The sequence below is a fragment of the Rhynchophorus ferrugineus genome, unplaced genomic scaffold (assembly GCF_030347505.1).
Source record: "Rhynchophorus ferrugineus isolate W39M unplaced genomic scaffold, kcgeb_rfMv2 rfM9, whole genome shotgun sequence".
Taxonomy (NCBI): Eukaryota; Metazoa; Arthropoda; class Insecta; order Coleoptera; family Curculionidae; genus Rhynchophorus; species Rhynchophorus ferrugineus.
This window is the reverse complement of record NW_027472588.1, coordinates 39,901,124-39,922,156: the sequence shown is the minus strand read 5'-3', so window position 1 is coordinate 39,922,156 and position 21,033 is coordinate 39,901,124. Positions and strand designations below refer to the sequence as shown.

The 21,033-nt window shown below is 33.3% G+C and overlaps 1 protein-coding gene across 1 annotated transcript in view; it reads left to right on the top strand.

The window, feature by feature from the left end:
- trbl (tribbles) overlaps positions 1 to 17,915 on the top strand; it is a 105,619-nt gene extending 87,704 nt beyond the window's left edge. The window contains exons 4-5 of the mRNA XM_076415023.1: positions 1,105 to 1,293; positions 16,586 to 17,915. Coding sequence (XP_076271138.1) covers positions 1,105 to 1,293; positions 16,586 to 16,829 — 433 coding nt within the window. The 3' untranslated portion in view covers positions 16,830 to 17,915. The remainder of the gene's footprint in view (positions 1 to 1,104; positions 1,294 to 16,585) is intronic.
- The last annotated feature ends 3,118 nt before the right edge of the window (positions 17,916 to 21,033 follow it).

Below are 21,033 nucleotides of genomic sequence, written 5' to 3'. Positions count from 1 at the left end.
ATATGTTTATCTTTTAGGGATAACTCACATTAACCATTTTTATTGTTTACTTTTTACGTGAGAAAATGGCTTATTTACGAAGCTATTTTAAGCAATACGGCATTAATCCTTATCGAATTAAGTACCTTAAATACAGTGTGCAATTAATATAGATCAATATGGTTCCTTACAGCATGTAAATTAAACAAATATTTTCGGAGATATTACAAATTTAAAATTTGCGTTTAAAAATGTGTAATGTAATAAAAATTGTATGAATTTAGATATTCCAAAGATAGCAGGAAATCTTCATAGTAAGTATAGGGGAAGAGGAATTGTTTTACTCCAAATTTAATGCGTGCAGGCCAAGGGCAGTAATGAATGAACCAAAAATACTGGATCGATTTTAATCATGTTTTCATTGAGTGACATAGGCATATATATTTTATGCCCGTGCAAAGTCGGAGCGGGCCGCTATGTTTTTATATACAACGTTCATATTTTTTCTGTAGTGTATTTAATTTAGTATCACCATTGCACCCGTGCGAAGCCGGGGCGGGTCGCTAGTAATCTCTATGTTTGTTTCAATAAATCGTATAAAGTGTTGTTAAACTCCGTATTTTTAACCATAACCTTCTTCGGAACCTTTTGTAATTTGAGCACATCTTCTGTTGCTTACAGTTGCTTACTTTATTTTAGTGAAAAAGTGGTGTTAACTTATTAAATATTTTGAAGAAAAAAAACAACGAATTTGATGGTAATAATTTTTTAAAGAGGCGCAAATAATTTTTAAAAGTAAACATCCACAGCTCACTGTGATTCATAGTAAACACAACACCCACAACTATTTTTTATATATATATTTACATCAGAAACAGGCATGATATGCCAAGTCTATGTTATTATTTATGATTTGAATGAATTTCCATGTTATATCATAAGTTAATTACGCGTCCATGTGTGTCTATTGTTTTTATTAGTTTACCTTCTTTGATATTCAAACGTATTTAAGTATATTCAAAGAGTTTTCGTGCACTTTTATTATATTTCTATTTGATATGGTAATGGCCTTATTATAATATTAAAAACAACATTATATTAACGTAGTTTTTTTTTTTATTTCAGGACACAACTGAAACTCGAATCTTTCGAAGATGCGGTGGTGTTGGAAGAACCCGAATCTGACTGGCTGCACGATAAAAGGGGTTGTCCTGCTTACGTGAGTCCGGAAATACTTAGGACAGGACATTACTCTGGAAAGGGTGCCGATATGTGGTCCTTAGGCGTTATATTGTATACAATGATTGTTGGAAGGTAAGTTTATTTATTTCGGCGTTTATTCCTCAGTTATGAGTTCATGACAACCATAGTCTGTTCAAAGTTATTTTGCACATACGTCATCTAAATTTGTGACGTCAAAATGTCGCAATGTTGCCGCATCAACTCTGAGTTTTAGTTCAGTTTGGCTTTGACATACAGTAAAATTCTAATCTAAATAAAATAATTGAACAAGAATGTTATCAAACACAATTTATTTTAACATTATAGTACATCTAAAAACTACAGTTAATTATGCAGCCACAATAGTTTATAGGTTAGAGTGATAAGCTCTTATCACTATTGCTTTCAAGAATTTTGCATACGTCTGACTACCGGACGACTCTGACAGGCTCATTCGTTTACATGTTTGAACTAATCAGACAGCATTATGCCTCTTTTTAACTAGAATAAAATGAGAAGGAAAGTATTGTCTGATTCGAAAATGAATTTACAAATTAAGGCAGGCAATACATTCAACATCTTGAAGACGTATGTACCAAAAAACTTTAAATAAACTATAAGTTACAAGTTTATATATAATTATACCAAGCGTGTCAAAATTATGTATTTTAGTTATATGGCATGAACAAAGATAACCAAGTTTTTTAAACAATAATTTTTGAGAACACAAATTATTGAAGACGAATTCCAATACTTCTTATTAAATATGCAAGATTCAATTGTCCAAAAAAATAATGACTGCAAGGAATGCATTGTTGACGAACGGAAACAATTAATATTAAATAAACGAAATCGTCATCATAAAGCTCCATAAAAGAAATGGGATCATTGTTCCTTTATATATACGGTCAATTAAATTGTTAAATTAGTTAACCAATAAAACATTCATTAAAATTATCGGTATGTTGGTTCTTTTGACATTAATTAAAAGCCCAGCTGAAAAATCAATAACGACTGTATATGGTGTAACAAACATAGTATGGCATATCCATCTAGAACACATAACGAGTATAATTCAAAGTGTGTACGTATTCAAAATGTACTTGCTAATCAACTAATTGTGAATGATAACAGTAAAGTGTATAAACTAAAACGTTCAGGTGATCGTATTAATAAACATATATAGTCTTCAGAAGGAGATTTAAAATTAGATATTTTACATTGGAAATTACTTACTGAACTGATCTTCTACATGTTGTTAGAAAACAATTATCATAAGAAATACATATTGTCCACTGGACAGATTGTTGATCCATCAAGAGTAATTAAAACAAAATAAGTTGAGGAGGCGAAATGAAACCATCAATGATCCGAAGTTTATTGAAAAACGTAAAATGTAGATGCTGACTTGGCCTAGGTATATTAGAACAGTAAATATAATAACTTGTGGTCCACCAAATACAGAGTATTGTCTTGCGTTCAAAACGATTTGGCCTTGGAGTTCGCCAGATGATAACTATGATTTTTTTGCACTTAGGATTTTCAAAATAAATCCACCTTTCATCAGCCGTCACTAATCGATGCTGAAATGACTTCCATCATACATTTGAAGCAACATTTCACAGACACTTTCGACTTTTCCATTTGCCTGTCATTCAAATAATATGACACCCATTTTCCCATCTTTTAGATTTTTATCATTGCTCTAACCGTTTCTTGAGACACATTGAACACTTCTGCCAATTGTTTTTGAGTTTGGGTTGGGTCTTCATCCAATTTGCATCTTCAAACTTGTCCGGTCTATCAAAACGTTCTTTGTCTTGCACAGCAAAGTCACCACTTGAATTTTCGAAACCACGACTCATATATTTTCAAAGTTAGAACACGCTCACCGTATATTTCTCAAACAAACGATGACGATTGAGACACGGAACTTGATATTTTCATCAATCACGTACAATTTCGGTTAAAAACGTCAGATTTATTCCGGTGAAAAAAAAAATGCGTCGTTGATGATTCATTTACAGTCCACCGGTACCACCTGTGTTTATAATATTCTTTTAGTAAACACAGGCGATGGATAGACATAGACGTAAAAATACCCTGTTATCAGATCCAAGAAAGCCTCACTGGAAACCTGTTTGGTTAATATTTAATGTCCTTAGTCTTGGGGAACGGGTATATAAAATGAGTCATCATAGACCGTGGATGTTAGTAAATATAAAAGTCCTTTCTAGAGGTTGTAATTTATCTTGATAATCAATTGTTGTAGGGTACAATACAAGAAGAATTTAATAATAACGAACATTAATATTAAAAATACTTTACAGTACATAGCAAAGGCGCCATGTCCAGAAATTAGTATATAATTTTATAATTTATTTTTTATTTATGAATGTATGAGTACTAGTTACAATTTAAAACTAGATAATTATCTGGGAAGGCCCATTGACCTTTACTTAGCCTCCACTAAAATAAAATAATAAAATAAAACTTTTCATTCTTTTTACCATTTAGTGTACGTCACGGTTTGGTTCTCTTGACTCTGCGTCTTAGTTTAGTGTGGTCATGTCTTGTTGTGAATCTCTTAATTTCCTCTTTGACAGTTGGAATCCCCGGTGTAAGTAATATTCCTGTAGCATATGGGTGCATCCAAAATACTTTACAGGACTTTAGCCTGAAATACTTGTATTATGTTAAAAATTGAATTCTATAGGTTTTAGTATCAGCAAGACAACAGCAAGTTATTATATATATATAATTTAGATTTTTTTCTTCCGAGTAACGAATACATTTTTTTGTATTTGAATTCCAACTCTTTTCATGTTGATTCATCGCATAATACTTAGCGTTGTTACTGTATAGTATAATAGTATTATTCATATCTATTATTATATGAACAGTTTGGTTGTAGGTGAATTTAGTATGCACTCAGTTACTGCCGTTGACTTTTATTCTCCATGCAAACTTATCTATATTACTTGCGTGTTGCTTCTTCGCTATTTTCTCCAGTAGCAAGTCATCGCAGTGTCATCAGAAAATGAAACAAGTCAACTGAAAAGTCCCCGGCCTACCATAGTAAAACACATTTTGGCAAAATTAGTTTTTTTTATTCAACATAATTCCCTTCAAGGGTGATACACTGATTATAGCAACACTCCAACTTTTCGATACCATTTTTGTCGTACGATTTGCCCTTTGCTTCAAAATAGGCCTTAGTTTCGGCGATCACCCCTTCATTCGACAAAAATTTCTTCCCAGCGAGCATTATTTTGAGATCTGAGAACAAGAAATAGTCGCTGGGGGCCAGATCTGGAGAATACGACGAATGAGGAAGCAATGAGCGAATGAGTCATCATTTTCACTGACGTGTGACACGGTACATTGTCTTGGTGAAGCAGCACTTTCTTTTTCTTAAAATGCGGCCGTTTTTCGGCCATTTCGTCCTTCAAACAGTCCAATAACACTATGTAATAGTCGGTTTGTTCACCGACTATTTTTCACTATAACAAAAGTTGCTTCACTCGAAATGCTATAGTATAATTCACAAACCAATGATCCGACTGCTGTCAAATTTATACACGCATCTTTTGAGGGTTAGGGCTAACTAAAAACATATGGATTTAGTTCTAGTAGCTCCATCTATGTGTCAGACCGGGGACTTAAATGTTACTAGCTACAGTAACATTTTCTGTGGTATGTGACATGTATAGAGTAGGCAAAGAACAGAACTCAAAACACTGCCTTGCGGTACACTTGCTTTTGTTTTTTTTTTTGTTGTTGAGTTAAACCTCTTCTTATTCTTCTTGTACTTCGTTAACATTTTATGGAGTTTATTTATAAGTCCCTTATACACTTTTTTCTCTTCGTAGACTTTTTCAATAATCTCAGTGATTCTATATACCCATGTAATACAGTTTTGCAATAATTACATTTCGACTCAACCGCAACATCACTCTGTCTGTAACTCTTCAGTATTCTGAGTAATACTAAAAATACCCCTCATATATCTAATTGTGCAACCCGGAACATTAGCAACAAACACTCATTTCATTGTTTTATACAAACGCGTGTTCCATATAATTAATGAGTTCGAAGAAACATCGGAAAACATCCCTATTATTCATTCATACTTCTAGTAACACCATTGAAAATAAAATTGACTCATTAAAATCTTTTTTTTTTTCTAAATTAAAAACAATGCCGCATCGGTCATTCGTAATTATTAGCCCAAAAATAAATGAATCATACAACTTATCAGTTCGATTTACGTGGTTTGTTTCCATTCAAGATAACTTCTTAACAACAAACCAAAAACAAAATACGTTAGAACGTAACGTCGTCGCTCATATTCCCCCTAATTTCATACAAAACAAACCTTGATTTATTCCTAGTAGTTTCGTTTCAATGTCTTCACTGACCATCTGTGGCCAAGGTTGGACAGTGTTTGAGTTACCTGTGATTAAAATACGTAATTGAAATATTTTGTATTTCTAGTTTTTATTTTAAATACCTGACGCTGATGTATTTTGTAATTAGTATTTCAAATATTTATGGTTTCAAAATACATTTAGGGATCAAAATATCGACCACTAAATATGTCAATCTTTGTGACGATAGCAGAATGTATTTGTTTGTTAAATATCAATGTTGTCTTTATTGTTTGTTAATTTATATATCTGAATATATACGTAGTAGTAGTATGTAGTAGTATAAGGCAGTTTACGAGTATAATCTGTTAGCTTACATGAAAGTTATATTTATGGCTAATTTAATAAATCACAGAAAATAACTTGTAGGAAATTAATTTGGATAAACAAAAACACTTGTTCATCTCGAATTATATTGCCTCGTTCATTTACAAGATCAAAGAGAGTCAAATATCATCGCAGTTCGAACCCGATTCAATGACATCCTTAACTAGGTGATCATGTGTCATAAAAACGTCAATGGTCAATAATTTTTATTTACTAGCGCATGTTTTCAATTAAGAAATAAAGCCATATTTAGGTGTATTTCCTTCTTCTCCAGATATATTAACAAATCGGGTGGTAGAAAGTGTCCCGATTGAAGATTGACAGGAAAATAATTCAAAGTTTTGCAATTAATGTCTAATAACACCTGGGTGTAACAGAAGCACCGGTACTGGTAAAGATGATGATTTTATTGTTTTTGCAGACAGATGCAATGATTAGATTCCTAAAGGATAAAAGCAAACCATCCTTAAACGCCATCCAATTATAAAAAATGTGTTCATCACTACATAGTATAAAACAAAGTCGCCTTTTCTGTCCCTATATCCCTATGTGCGCTTAAATCTTTAAAACTACGCAACGGATTTTGATGCGGTTTTTTTCAATAGATAGAGTGATTCAAGAGGAAGGTTTATATGTATAATACATGCATAATATACTAAGGCAACATTGCTAATTTTAGAGGTTTCTAACGTGATGTCGTAAATTAACCTACTTTTTTAGGCTTATTTAGCAATTAGCAAAAACGCTGCCTAGCCCTACGAGTTAGATCAAATTAATGTACTACAATATTGTACACCATAAAAAGGTCTACAAAAAAGTCCGCGATGGTATATGTTTATCTTTTAGGGATAACCCACATTAACCATTTTTATTGTTTACTTTTTACGTGAGAAAATGGCTTATTTACGAAGCTATTTTAAGCAATACGGCATTAATCCTTATCGAATTAAGTACCTTAAATACAGTGTGCAATTAATATAGATCAATATGGTTCCTTACAGCATGTAAATTAAACAAATATTTTCGGAGATATTACAAATTTAAAATTTGCGTTTAAAAATGTGTAATGTAATAAAAATTGTATGAATTTAGATATTCCAAAGATAGCAGGAAATCTTCATAGTAAGTATAGGGGAAGAGGAATTGTTTTACTCCAAATTTAATGCGTGCAGGCCAAGGGCAGTATTGAATGAACCAAAAATACTGGATCGATTTTAATCATGTTTTCATTGAGTGACATAGGCATATATATTTTATGCCCGTGCAAAGTCGGAGCGGGCCGCTATGTTTTTATATACAACGTTCATATTTTTTCTGTAGTGTATTTAATTTAGTATGAGCATTGCACCCCTGCGAAGCCGGGGCGGGTCGCTAGTGCAATATAAAAGAAGTTCGTATTCATCAGGACCTATAGAAATATTTTCTTTACTAGAACTAGATTTTTAATGTTCTTGAAAGGACATTCTTGTTTTACTTATTAATAGATTGGCTAGATTAGTTTTATTCTATTTACATAATCTAGCACGTGATTGTAAGTGATATCTGATAAAAATTGTTAATATTTTGTAATTTATATTTTAATTAGTAGAAAACATATTTTGCCGAGATCTGATTGCGTGTTGCGACGGTTTCTGACGTTTCAACGGAGTACCGAAGAGAAGAGAAAAACAACGACCGCCTAGACTAAATTATAAATTCAACAGCTACATGTGCGTCCGTCTACGTACGTACGTACGTACCCGATCTAATTGGGTACTTGTAGCCTTGAACTTGAGCCGCGAATCGTCGTCTAGGCGAGCCTTGGTCGACCACGGCGACGTGATGACCTAAAAAAAATCGCTGGATGGTCCCGGGGCCGGGGCTGTGTCGGCGTGTCCTTCCTTCTGTTCGGATCTTTATCGGATACCTCAACCGATGGTCGTCTTTATTCGACTGGAAGGTCTCGTAAAAATAACCGTTCGGAATTCACTAAAAATATCCGAATAGTTTCGAAACCGCGCGACGTTCATTTGTTTATGTATTATTTATAGGCCGGCGGTGTCGTCAGTCAGATTTTTTTTGAAGATATATGGGTTTCGCGTAATATTATGTGCTTTTTGGAGGATAGACCGGCAGACTTTTTTTAAATTTGAGATTTTATTGTGAAAAATTGGTACCATGTATCTTATTTGAAGTATCGTCCATCGATAGCCGCCATCTTTCAGGCAATTTACGAATTCTGTTTCGAAAGAACTATGTATATTTTGACACTATTCACAAATTGACACATATTTTTGATATATTCATAAGAGGTGAAGCGTTGCTCAGATAGCTCACGGTTCCTATGTCGGAACAACCAGTAATCAGAAGGAACAAAGTCTGGAGAATACGCGTGTTGTGTAGCACTTTTTGTTTGTTGTGTATGTTTTCACCGGTTTTGCAGCATATCGACGGGTGTTGTCATGCTGAAGAATAGCATTGTTCCATCAGCTTCTAACAATTCATAGTTTACCACACCAAGCTGTTTCCACCAGAGTATTAGCTTGGAGTCATGTAATTGTTTTGGCTTTTTTGGATTTTACTAGTTGTGAATAATGAAGACCACATCAATTGTTTATTTGTATTTCTACTAATTTCCTATTTATTTCAACTGTGCTTATTTTTCTTAAATAACTAAAGGAATTTCCTCTTGTTTTTTGGTTATTAACTACATTTTCTTATAATGTGGTTGCTGTATCATCTGCAAAATAGTTTGCACCTACTCATTCCTCATGCTCAAATATTGATATGTTATTTAGACCAATAGATAAAATTAAAAAATGCTTTTTGCAACACTATAAATAGTCAGCAGTCAATGTTACGCCAACAATTCATTGATCAGTTTCATGGTAAGTTTTAAATATTGCGCTTTATTTAAAATAATGAGATTTATCACAGAGAGCACTAAATTTACTGATTTATTTGCGGAAAACTAACGAATAGATTGATATTCACTGAAATATGTTGCCAATATTATTTTTCTACTCAGTATGTATATTGTAGATTTATTAAAGGATTGAAAATGTAATTTTTCTTCTCAGCATATCCTTATCATATAAAATTTACTGAGGACAATATACATATCTGGATGTTCCGATCGAAGAACTCCGAATTCATATAGATATTTCTTCACTCCAACCCTACCTTTTCACGCAAAGTTCTTTTGACTATCGGGAAAGAATTCTGAAAAAAAACCCTAGGCTTTAATATCGAACTTTTTCTACTACAGCTCTACTGTTCACTAAATATTTTTTGACAAGTTGAAGGGAGAGAAATCTTAAAATTAAAGTTCGATAAGTTATTTTAAAAGTTATAGGTTTTAATATCGAACTTTTTCTACTACAGCCTTACTTTTCACTGAAACTGTTTTGACAACCGAGGGGAGATAAATCTCAAAACAAAAGTTCGATACTCTTAAAACTATCGATATTTTTTAAACATGGGTATATCGATATTGTTTTTCATTCCTAATGTTTTACTTTTAATATATCAGTATATTATATTGAATTATATCCGATCCGATATTCCGATGGGTACACGTTACGCTTTTAAATCACGCAGGCACAGAGGAATGTTAAACGTCACTTCGGAATTCGTGGGATCGAAAAAAATATCTCAACGATTAAATAATCGATCGGAGATAATTCAAATCGGCCCGAGAAACTATATTAACTTAACATTCAGGCGAGCGATAGTAGCGGCTTCTGTTCTGGTCGCGATCAAGGACGGTGCTGCGTCCATCCCGAACGCCAGTCAATCTGAAACAAAAGAACCACGACCGGCGGACGACCCGACCAAGAGATACAAAACGCTACTTTTTTTATCGTCGGTTTCCATACTGACTCGACTACGGGTGACTCATTACGTGGAAATGCCCGATTGTCTATGAGCATCCGACTGGGTATCTTTGCTGAAAAAACTTGGATTCGATTTAATCTTCAATGGGATTTATTTATAAAATCTTCTATTAAGTCGTATTAAATGCGAGAATACTAACTAATTGACTCATTTTATATAGCTTAACAGAGACAGATCTGGACGAAATGCATATTACAAAATTCGTTATTGTCGTTAAACTTAAAATCGTATATTTGATATGCAAAATACAGCGTTTTAACTATTTTAGTAGTAGATATACTGTAAGTATTTTATTTGACTAACAACACCTTAATATGCTCCAGTATCACTCGATGTATATATTTAATACCAATTATTTCAGAATGCAAAAAAGAAAGTCAACTTAGGGCTCTTGATTTTGATTAAAAGTATCACAACCGTATATATAGTCTATTCAAAACAGCAGTGAACCCACGTGATCTGAATTGATGACGTAATATTGCCGTATCAACTATGAGTTCTAATAAAATCTAAGTAATCTAATAATCTGAGTAATCTAAATAAAATAACGAAAAAAAATGTTTTACATTTACTTTCATTAGAGAGAATATTTACCTTTTACGCTTAGTTCTTATTTCCTTTGACGCAATGTTTCCTAGTAAAGTCATTTTGGTATTACTGCATTTCTCCTTAATTTGTTCTGTTACTACCTGGATCTGTAATCATCTTTCTTGATAAAAATGGATCACCGCATTTTCCTTAATGCATTTGCCATATCTGCAAAACAGGTGGTATTATTTCTCTTCTCGTATATTTTAACCAAACGATCAAGTGTTCTCGACAATAACACACATGCACATAAAGCTTTCACACGATTTCCTACAGTTAAAGTATATAAATTATATACTGACATTTCCTCTTTCATCCATCCTCGTCTTCCACTAACATTCATAAAATTTAATTCAATCAGTGTCACTGGCAGAATCACTACTCAAGTAAATAACTAAGCTGTTTATTTTCAATCTATCAAAAACTTACCCACGACCATTTATCAATTTCTTCTTCAATGTGTCTGATTAAGCTCATCCAAATTCAAGGTGTTATTGTCGACAATGCTTCTTTTCTTAAATCCAGACAATTCAGGCTGGAATATCCTTCTCGATCTGAATGTCTATTGTAATAATTCTTTGAAATACCCCATATCAACTCAATTGGATTAAATTTGTAGTGATAGGGAGGAAGACATAATACTCTGTAGCCATAATGTTCAGCAATCGGATCTACCATGTATCCTTTCTCAGACTTATTTCTAAAAAAGTAAATTACATAAAATGCAATGAAATATTTCAAATATATTTACCGAGTAACAATTTTAAATAGTTCGTTCTTTAACATGGATTTCCTCGAAACTTATTTTATGTACTTTAAGCCATTCCTTAATTGTAGTCGTAAACTCAGCTAAAAATTGTTATAGTTCATTTCTCCAACCAACAAACACTAATTCTGCATCAGAAATAAAACCATTCCTGTTTCCAGCATGAAGAAATATATATCTGTAATGAATTATTAATAAATGTTATGACTAACAAAACTTAATTGATTCCAATGTTAACCTTTTTCCATCAACTTTTATTGTCTTTACACTATATTTATTATAATCTTGCCATGAGTGACCCAATGTACCATTCTAAATTATCCACGTCTTATCTGAATATACAAATTGATATAATAAATCCCCCTGTTATTGTATTCTTCTAAAAGCAATGCCTAGAAGTTCCATTAAATCCCTTCGTAAGTTATCTTTTTTCAACACTTAAATCCAATATTATACAACAGTGTATGAAGGAAAGTTCTACTATGAAGTAAAGTGTACTTTCAAGACTAATAGTTTTCTCTGAAACAATTATATTAAATTATGTTTCGACTGAAAAAACTACTTACAGTTTTTATACATTTCATATATTTGAACAGCTAACATCAAGCTGATCATGATTCGTCACCTGTTTCGCATAGAGACGGTTTCTTTTTGGTGAATTTAAGGTTATATTGTTTTTTATTTTGTTGAGATCTTTTAGTGATGGAACCCGTACTAATATTCAATGCAGCTGCAACATGCTAAAACATATTTTCAATAAAAACCACGGCGATTTGAAATTTCTTAAATCAAAGCGTTAAAACAACGTTTGCCGTTTTATAACCGGTAATTATGATATTTTTATATAGTTGTTTAAAGAAGGCTAATTCGGTTACATATTCGAACTTGTCAAACAGCCTTCTATCTCTTTTTAGACACAATAAAATGAGAAGTCCCTTGTATTTGGTGTGTTCGATAATTCGCTCGACCAGCACGAAATAAAAAAAATTAAAACAGAAACTACTTTTTCATCTTAAAAGACGCCTCGTCAGATTTGCAACGATATACGCGAGGAGTCGGTACAATTTCCCTCTTACATCTTTCGCATTAATTGACTTAATGTAGCCGCTGGGATCGATTCAAACCACAGGTCGAAGAAAAAAACGCATAAAAGGTGCTTTATACAGGTAGGACGGCACCTGCCTTGCGCTGACCATATATAAAATTGCCAAGAAAAGATAAAACTCTTTTAATCGGAGCCCTTGCCCAACTGCCACCGCAATGAGGGCCAGGTGAAATAAAATTACGTCTCGGAGCTGTTCTCTTGTGTAGCAAATTCGTTTGACTCTTGAGACGTAATCAAAGTCAGGAATCAAGGCAATAGCCGACAGTTTCAACCCTCTTCAAGATCTCGAGGGTGTGTTTCTAATACCTGTGACTAATATTATATTCTCGACCAACGAGCTCGTATTGTTAGATACGTAATATACGTAAAGAAATGTTTATCATCGATCCGAAAAAAACCGACTCTAGACGGATGGTCTCGTTGATTTTTTTTTCCAAAAGGCAGGTGCGGATATTTCTTTTAAGGGGTTTATCGAGATATTTCAAGGAGTTTTTTCCCTGTTTCTAATCGTCGATGTCCCGCAGGTGTCCCGTCCCGTTGACAACCTGAAATTTTACAGATTTTATGACCGGGTAATAATTATCTCCGACCATAAATATTAAGCATTGACATGTCGGAGAAGAACGTTGATATGCCTCCGGTCCGTTCTTTGTCTCATTCATCGTTAATTGGTCTCTTTGCAATTCTTCGTGCATCTCGATGAGTTATTACCCAACGATGATGATGAATGCGGTAAGAGCTCGTTGCCTTCTTTTTTGCTCAGTGCTGCGGTACTAGCTTGATTTATCTCGACGCCATATTAGTTTATTCAAAGTGAATGCGTCTTCATGATATATGGCAATATTTGTTTTTCTTCGATAGAAAATATCAAACAATTCTCTTTTCGTTATAAATGGTTCTTTTTACTTACTATGTATGAAGAAAATGTCTCTACATATAGTCTATACAAACTTGGTGTGAACATACGTCTTCCCAATTTATGACGTTAAAACGATGCAATGTTGCCACATCAACTCTTAGTTTTAGCTTATTTTGTCGTAGACCTATAACAAAATTCCAATCTAAATAAAATAATGAAACAAAAATGTTATCTAATATAATTCATTATAGTTCATCTAAAAACAAACAAACAACCGGGCAACTTTGACAGGCTCATTCATTTACGTGTTTGAACTTATCTAACAGTATTGTGAATCTTTTTAACTAGAATATAATCAGAAGGAAAGTATTGTCTGATTCTAAAACGAATTTACTAATTGCGGCAGGCAATACATTAAACATTTTGATGACGTATGTTCACAGCAACTTTGGATAGCCTACAGATAAATTGAATCAAAATATTACATGTCGATAATCTTTTAAGGAGGCCGAAAAATTATCGATATCAACATATGAATCGAAAATACAATATCGAGCGTTTTATGATTAACGTCTATATGCACTGAACAACTCAATAATATTAAATGACCAAAAATAAACTGTTATTTTACTTAGAGAATTGTCAAAACCATTGAATGTAACAGTTAGGTTAGGTTGTTGATATTTTGACGTTGATATTTCAGATTTTCATCAATAGATGCCACAGAATGTATGCACACATAGATTATATAGACATATTTATTTATATTATTTTGGTAGTACAATTAAAACAAAAGTAAGCATTAAGAAATACGAAGAAGTTGTGTGTAGATACAAAGATACCAACAGTTGTCCTGAATATGAAGCTTAATTTACGACAAGATTTTTTGAATTGTTTTCTATTCCATTCAGTTTGCCATCGACGACCTTTATCGGTACTACATGCTTCGAAATGCGACCCAACGTACGCTCATCGTAAATACCACGAAACTGCTCCATTCTACACCGAGAGGTGTCTCCGGCACAAAGAATGAATTCGTCACGCCGATTGTTCCTTCGATTCAAGTGCACGAACAACGCTTCGATAGCTTCAGGTAACTGGAACCATCATCGCTCTTCTTCCGTCTCGTATTTATGATGTCGGGCCCAGTTGAGCGTATTTTCTAAGAACCCCGTCGTCCGTCATCAAAACAAACGATGAACACTTGCGACCAAATTAACGGCAGCGAGTTGCAAAAGCCACTTCCTCCTTGGTCATTAGAGAAAGGCACCTCCCCTTTCTACGTTCACGTGCAGCCAACGAGCGTCCAGTTTGGAGTAGACACAGAAATTAATTCTAGAAGGTGTTTGTTAATTATTCCTTGTTATGTAATTTTGGATTGGTGGATTAGTTAAACTGTATAATACATATGATGCATGGTATAAGTCGAAACTACTACTGACTAAATCAATCTATTACTACTACTACTAAATCAATATAATAAAACATTCATGAAATACTATATCTTGACTATAAAATCAATCTCGACTTGTTGGACTACGAATTGTAGTATTTCATTTAAACATACTTGGTGGAGAATGAATATTTTTGTATAATCACGTTTACCTTTAATGTAATTTTACTATCGTTCCATTTGGAGACATTTTGGGTTTAAATTCTGATGATATTTTCATGATTTATTCTGTTGGTTCGTGTTATCTGTTTTTGTAAAAATCAATTAATAGTCCTTCCAAAAAAACAGCGAATGTACGTTATCAAAATTTATAATGTAACGTTGGCGCGCCAAATTTAAGTTTTCGTTTATTTTGACTCTGACAACAAAATACTAATGTAAATAAAATAATGAAACAAAAATAATGTTATAGAATATAATTTATTTTAACATTATAGTACATCTAATGCATATTCATCGAAGGACTTAAACGTATGGCGTATGTTAATTGAACAGCCGCAATTAGTTTGTAGATTAGAGTTGTTTTATTATGTTTATATTGACATATGACAACGGTGTCGACCAGTACCAATACAAATCGAATTTTATAGATCGATTTGGTTACATGGTCGGACGCATCAGACTTTATTGTCTCTTTTTAACTAGAATAATGCTAATTAGTAAAATGAGAAATAAAAATGGTCCGGGTTTAAAAGGGATTTTACGTTTTTATAAACTGATTTTGGCAACACTCTACGGAGAATTATAATGAGAAAATGCAATCTCTATATGTGGTAACTCGACGTCGCAAAACCCGTTGAACCGTAACGGTCAGACCATCTGACTCGACTCAAGGGTTCAATTAAATTCCGAAGCAGGTGTACCGGGCGTCATCCACCCCACGGCACCGACAAGAAAAAACATTAATAAGAAGGGGTGGGTCCGTACCCCACCGCATTTCACCTATCTCTATAATCGACCTTTCGCGTATACCATCTGCCCGTTTATTTCCGCGTTCGCAGAACAGAAAACCCGAAAACACAAAGCTAATAATGTCAGGATACGTTATTCCTCAGTCGTCTCTGTATTTGGCGTATGCGCATATATATATATATATATATATATATATATATATATGCGCATATATTCTGCTGAAATTTTCATGATTTATTCTGTTGTTTCGTGTTATCTATTTTTATAAAAATCAATTAATAGTCCTTCCAAAAAAACAGCCAATGTGCGTTATCAAAATTTATAATGCAACGTTGCCGCGCCAAATTTAAGTTTTCGTTTATTTTGACTCTAACAACAAAATACTAATGTAAATCTATGATAGCTACTATTCTTGATCCACAAACCACATTAATGAATTGACTACATCGAGCTTTTGATTAACGTATTGTCATTATTTTTACAAAACTACAATTTATTTACTTAAACTATTGTGTAATAATGCACTGTATTTTCCTTGTCATTAGATCATTAGGTAGGGTGTCGTTGATAGTTTTATATTTTGTTTATTTGATCCAAATCTACTTTTGTTCACAAATTTAATTATTTCGTAGTATCGCTGTACACTGTTCTTATATCTTAGCAAAATGCTGTTTAATTTCTTATCTGAATTTCACATTCACTTTAATTCTCAACAAATTCTAGCTACATCTTACCTATAAAATAAAATTTAGATCATTACTAAAATTTATTATGTTTAAAATAAATATCGAATTATTGCATGTTAAAAGACCAAGAATAACACGACAATTTTAATTATTATTACTATTGAATTATTAATGTAACACACAATCTAAATATCCTAAACTCTTTTGTTATTTTGACTTGATCGACTGTACCGGTGGACTCAGAAAAAAAAGTACGACCATTAGGAAAAGAAGACAATGTGGTTTATTCTTTTCTATAGTTTATTCTATGCAGGATAGTGCGCATGCGCCATAACCGGAGATGAATGAAGTAATGTATCCTAAAAAGTCTCTTTTATTTGCAGGTATCCTTTCAACGACAAGGGACACACGAACCTCTTCGCCAGGATATCCAGCGGTTCGTTCGTCATCCCGGAGTGCGTGTCCCCGCGCGCCAGGTGCCTGATCAGGTCGCTGCTGAGACGGGAACCCTCGGAACGGGTCAGCTCCGAGGACATCCTGCTGCATCCCTGGCTGACGAAAGAAGAGAGAGACTGGGTACCGAGGGCTTGCGACCAGATGGTACCGCAATGTTCGCTCTACGACTAGAACGGCTCGGTTCCGTCGAAGTGGGGACAGATCCGGAGGATACTACGCCGTGATCCGGAATGTTTTAGATTTCGTTTTCTATGAAACACATCAGAGATTCCTATCAACGTTGGCTCGTATTCTATCAGGAAGAGAGGCAATCTAAAATAGTATTTGTTATCGGAAGGGAACGTCGGTCCTTTCTCGTTTTTCCTGTTCGTTCGTTAATCGTTTACGTCTTCCCGTTGAACATACATGTGCAATCCAAACAGAACCGATAGAATACGACCAATCTTCATCGGAATGTACGTGCAAAGTCTTGTGCTGTGTTTTAGATTGTAAGGATTTAGCTAAAGCCATATAATAAATTCTAAGGGATGTGGACGCGGTTGGAAATTATATTAGGAGGGTCGAGATGTCAGAATCGACCTTTCCATTGACTAGTTCCTGTTTTAAAGTAATTGCGTAGACACTCTGATGACTTCAGTACCCGAACACCATCTCAATTCGTTAGAAGAATCGCCAGAAGCATCACAGTGTTCAAGACTGATTGTATTTTTTTCTTTTATTTATTTTTGTTTTGTTTATAAAGCGAGTGATTTTTCTCCTCTTTTCCTTCTCAACGTTTCTCTGTCACACAGCCATAGTAACGTGGCGACAACTCACGTTGTACCCCCGTTTTTCTCCGTTGGTTTTGCAGGATTCAGGTTTGAAGTTGTTCTTCGAAAAGTTTCCGTTTCCTTCGTTTCTCCGTCGCAAGATACTGTTTGTTATTCCGATACCACTCCAATAAGACCTAGAAAATTAATGTGATCTCGGTTCAAATTTGCAAGTGAATTTGACCACTTTTTTTTTAATTTGACACAATGCGTTTGTACATATTTATATATTATATTAGTTAGAGAGCAAATATCAATATGTAGTTGTTTTCCTTCTTTTTTTTTGAACTGATGTATATATGAGTTATTAGATGTAAAAAAGATAAAAGATCCAATGGAATGGCGTTATTATTGTGTCAAACTTTGTACATAGAGCTTCTTATTTGTTAGAAAATCAATGGTATAATGCCTCAAAATGTTGTTCGTAATAAATAATATTTATATAAAACACCATGTTTTTTATTTATTATGCTACATCTAATTTAACTACTTGTTAACAATTAAGTTTAAGTATTACGAAGAGGTAAAACTTTTATATTAGAATTGGTATAAAAATATTCCTTTCAAGAGATTTTAAATATGTTACCAAAAAAATACAAAAACTGAAGTGTTTATTATTTAAGTTTTGTATGAAATGACCAAGATTTATTGAAACCAATATTTGCCACTGTTCTGTAAACCACTGTATCTACAAAGTAATAGGAGAGGCTATTTAACAGGTTAATTGAAAAGTCGCCGGCCTGACATATAGATGGCGCTACTAAAACTAAATCCATATGCTTTTTCATTAGTTTGTGATTTTATAGCATTTTGAGTGAGGCAACTTTTGTTATTGTGAAAAAAATGGATAAAAAGGAATTTCGCGTGTTGATAAAATATTGCTTTTTGAAGGGAAACATACAGTTGAAGCAAAAACTTGAATTGATGCCGAGTTTCCGGATACTGCACCAGAAAAATCAACCATCAAGGATTGGTATGCTAAGTTTAGACGTGGTGAAATGAGCACCGAAGACGGTGAACACAGTGGACGCCCAAAAGAGCTTGTTACTGACGAAAACATAAAAAAAAATCCACAAAATTATTTTGAATGACCATAAATTGAAATTGAATAAAATAGCAGACACTCTAAAGATATCAACTGAACGTGTATATCATATCATTCACCAATATTTGGGTATAAGAAAGCGAGTTCCGCGCGAGCTCACTTTTGACCAAAAACAACGAGGAGTTAATGATTCGGAGCAATGTTTAAAGGGGATCAAGCGTAATAAACCTGAGTTTTTGCGTCGATATGTGACAATGGATGAAACATGGCTCCATCATTTCACTCAGAAGTCCAATCAACAGCCACCCGGGTGAACTGCACACGATGAACCCGCTCCAAAGCGTGGGAAAACGCAACAACGGCAAGGTTATGGCGTCTGTATTTTGGGATGCGCACGGAATAATTTTCATTGACTACCTTGAAAAAGGAAGGACCATCAACAGCAACTATTACATAGCGTTATTGGACCGTTTGAAGGACGAAATCGCCGAAAGACAGCCGAAAGACAGCCGAAAGACAGCCGCATTTGAAGAAAAAGAAAGTGCTGCTTCACCAAGACAACGCACCGTGTCACAAGTCAGTGAAAACGATGGCAAAAATCCATTAATTGGGCTTCCTCATTCACAGTATTCTCCAGATCTAGCCGCCAGCGACTATTTCCTGTTCTCAGATCTCAAAAGAATGCTCGCTGGGAAGAAATTCTCGTAGAATGAAAAGGTGATCGCCGAACCTGAGGCCTATTTTGAAGCAAAGGACAAATCGTACTACAAAAATGGTATCGATCGTTATAATCAGTGTATCACCCTTGAAGAGAATTATGTTGAATAAAAAAATTAATTTTTCCAAAAAATGTGTTTTACAATGGTATTCCGGGGACTATTCAATTGATCTGTTATAGTAATAGAATTCTATAAATTAACTTGCATACCAAGGCGTTTTTACTTATATAAAGCTGTTACAGGCGGTTTACTTGCACATTTCTTGAACTTTGTTTAATCACAGTTACCCAAGAAACAGTCTAGAAATATCGCCGTTGTGTTTGTTTTCTGAACAAACACACATAAGTTTTTTTCCCGTTCTGTAAGAATAAATATCGATACTTTAAATACAAAGGCATCAGAGTAAAAAACAATTCCTACTCCAAATATTGATAGAATGAGTCAAATGTTCATAATAAAATGTTCAATAACAGAATCGTTGTGAGCAATGACCCCACACAACAGAACTCGCGCGGTATATTGTCCCCTTTCTTGCCTAGATTAATTTTCTTTTTGTTTATGTAATAACGATATATAATATATAAAATGATAACTAGTTTAAAGAGACTGATTGATCTACTACGTTTAAAGAACCAAGATATTTTTAATAACAAATAAATGTATATTAGGTTTGGTATTTGTAGGAATTAATAGAGTAAAGCTGTAATATTAAAATATTTTACTTCGAAAAAAAGAAAATAATTATTGATAGTACTGAAAATCTAGATCAAAAATAAATTAATAGGAAATACTGCAAGCTAAAATAGAAAATAATGCCTATTTAACAAATAAAAACTTACGGAAAATATAAATGAATCTGAAAATTGCATTTAACATCAGCCGCGGTGATGTCTAAATTGAATAGTTAAATGACAAGCGAAAATATCTTTCCCCCTCTCACCGAAATGTATAAATACGAGAGGCAAATATACTCCCAAAAAAATTTCCAATTACATTTTTTTATATCAATTTGTAGATATTCAATACAGAGTTTTACTTTTATAGTCTATTAAAAGTTTTTTGTACATACGTCATCAAGATGTTTAATATATTTACTGTCGCAATTTGTAAATTCATTTTAGAATCAGACAATTTTTTTTCTCATTTTATTCTAGTTAAAAAGAGATACAATACAATCAAAATCGTCCGGTTGTCAGACGTATGCAAAACTTTTGAAAGCAATAGGGATAAGATGTTATAACTCTAACCTATAAACTATTCTGGCTAAATAATTAACTATAGTTTTTAGATATATTATAATTTTAAATTAACTATATATGGCTGATAACATTTTTGTTTCTTTATTTTATTTAAAATAGAATGTTGTTATATGTCAAAGCCTGTCAAAACTGAACTAAAACTCAGAGTTGATGCAACATCGCGACGTTTTGAAGTCACAAATTTAGATGACGTATGCACAAAATAACTTTGAATAAACTGCTTTGGCTATATTATTTTATATATTATTGGAATAAATGTTCCACCAATTAGAAAAAAATCATTTATATCCTAATTATTTTTAAACATATTTGAATCCTTCAAGAAATATCTCAAATTACAATAAAATATTTTACTAAAAAATCAATATTTCCATAACAAAATTATTTATGCTAAGTTATGTACCTTTATAGCAACGTCCCATTATATGGTAATTTATAAAATAATTATTGAATACCTGTATTGGATTCTCGTAATTGTGATTTTTATAATAGTGTAAAATATAGTTTAGGTATTGTGCAGTGCCGGTTGCATGCATCCTGAAA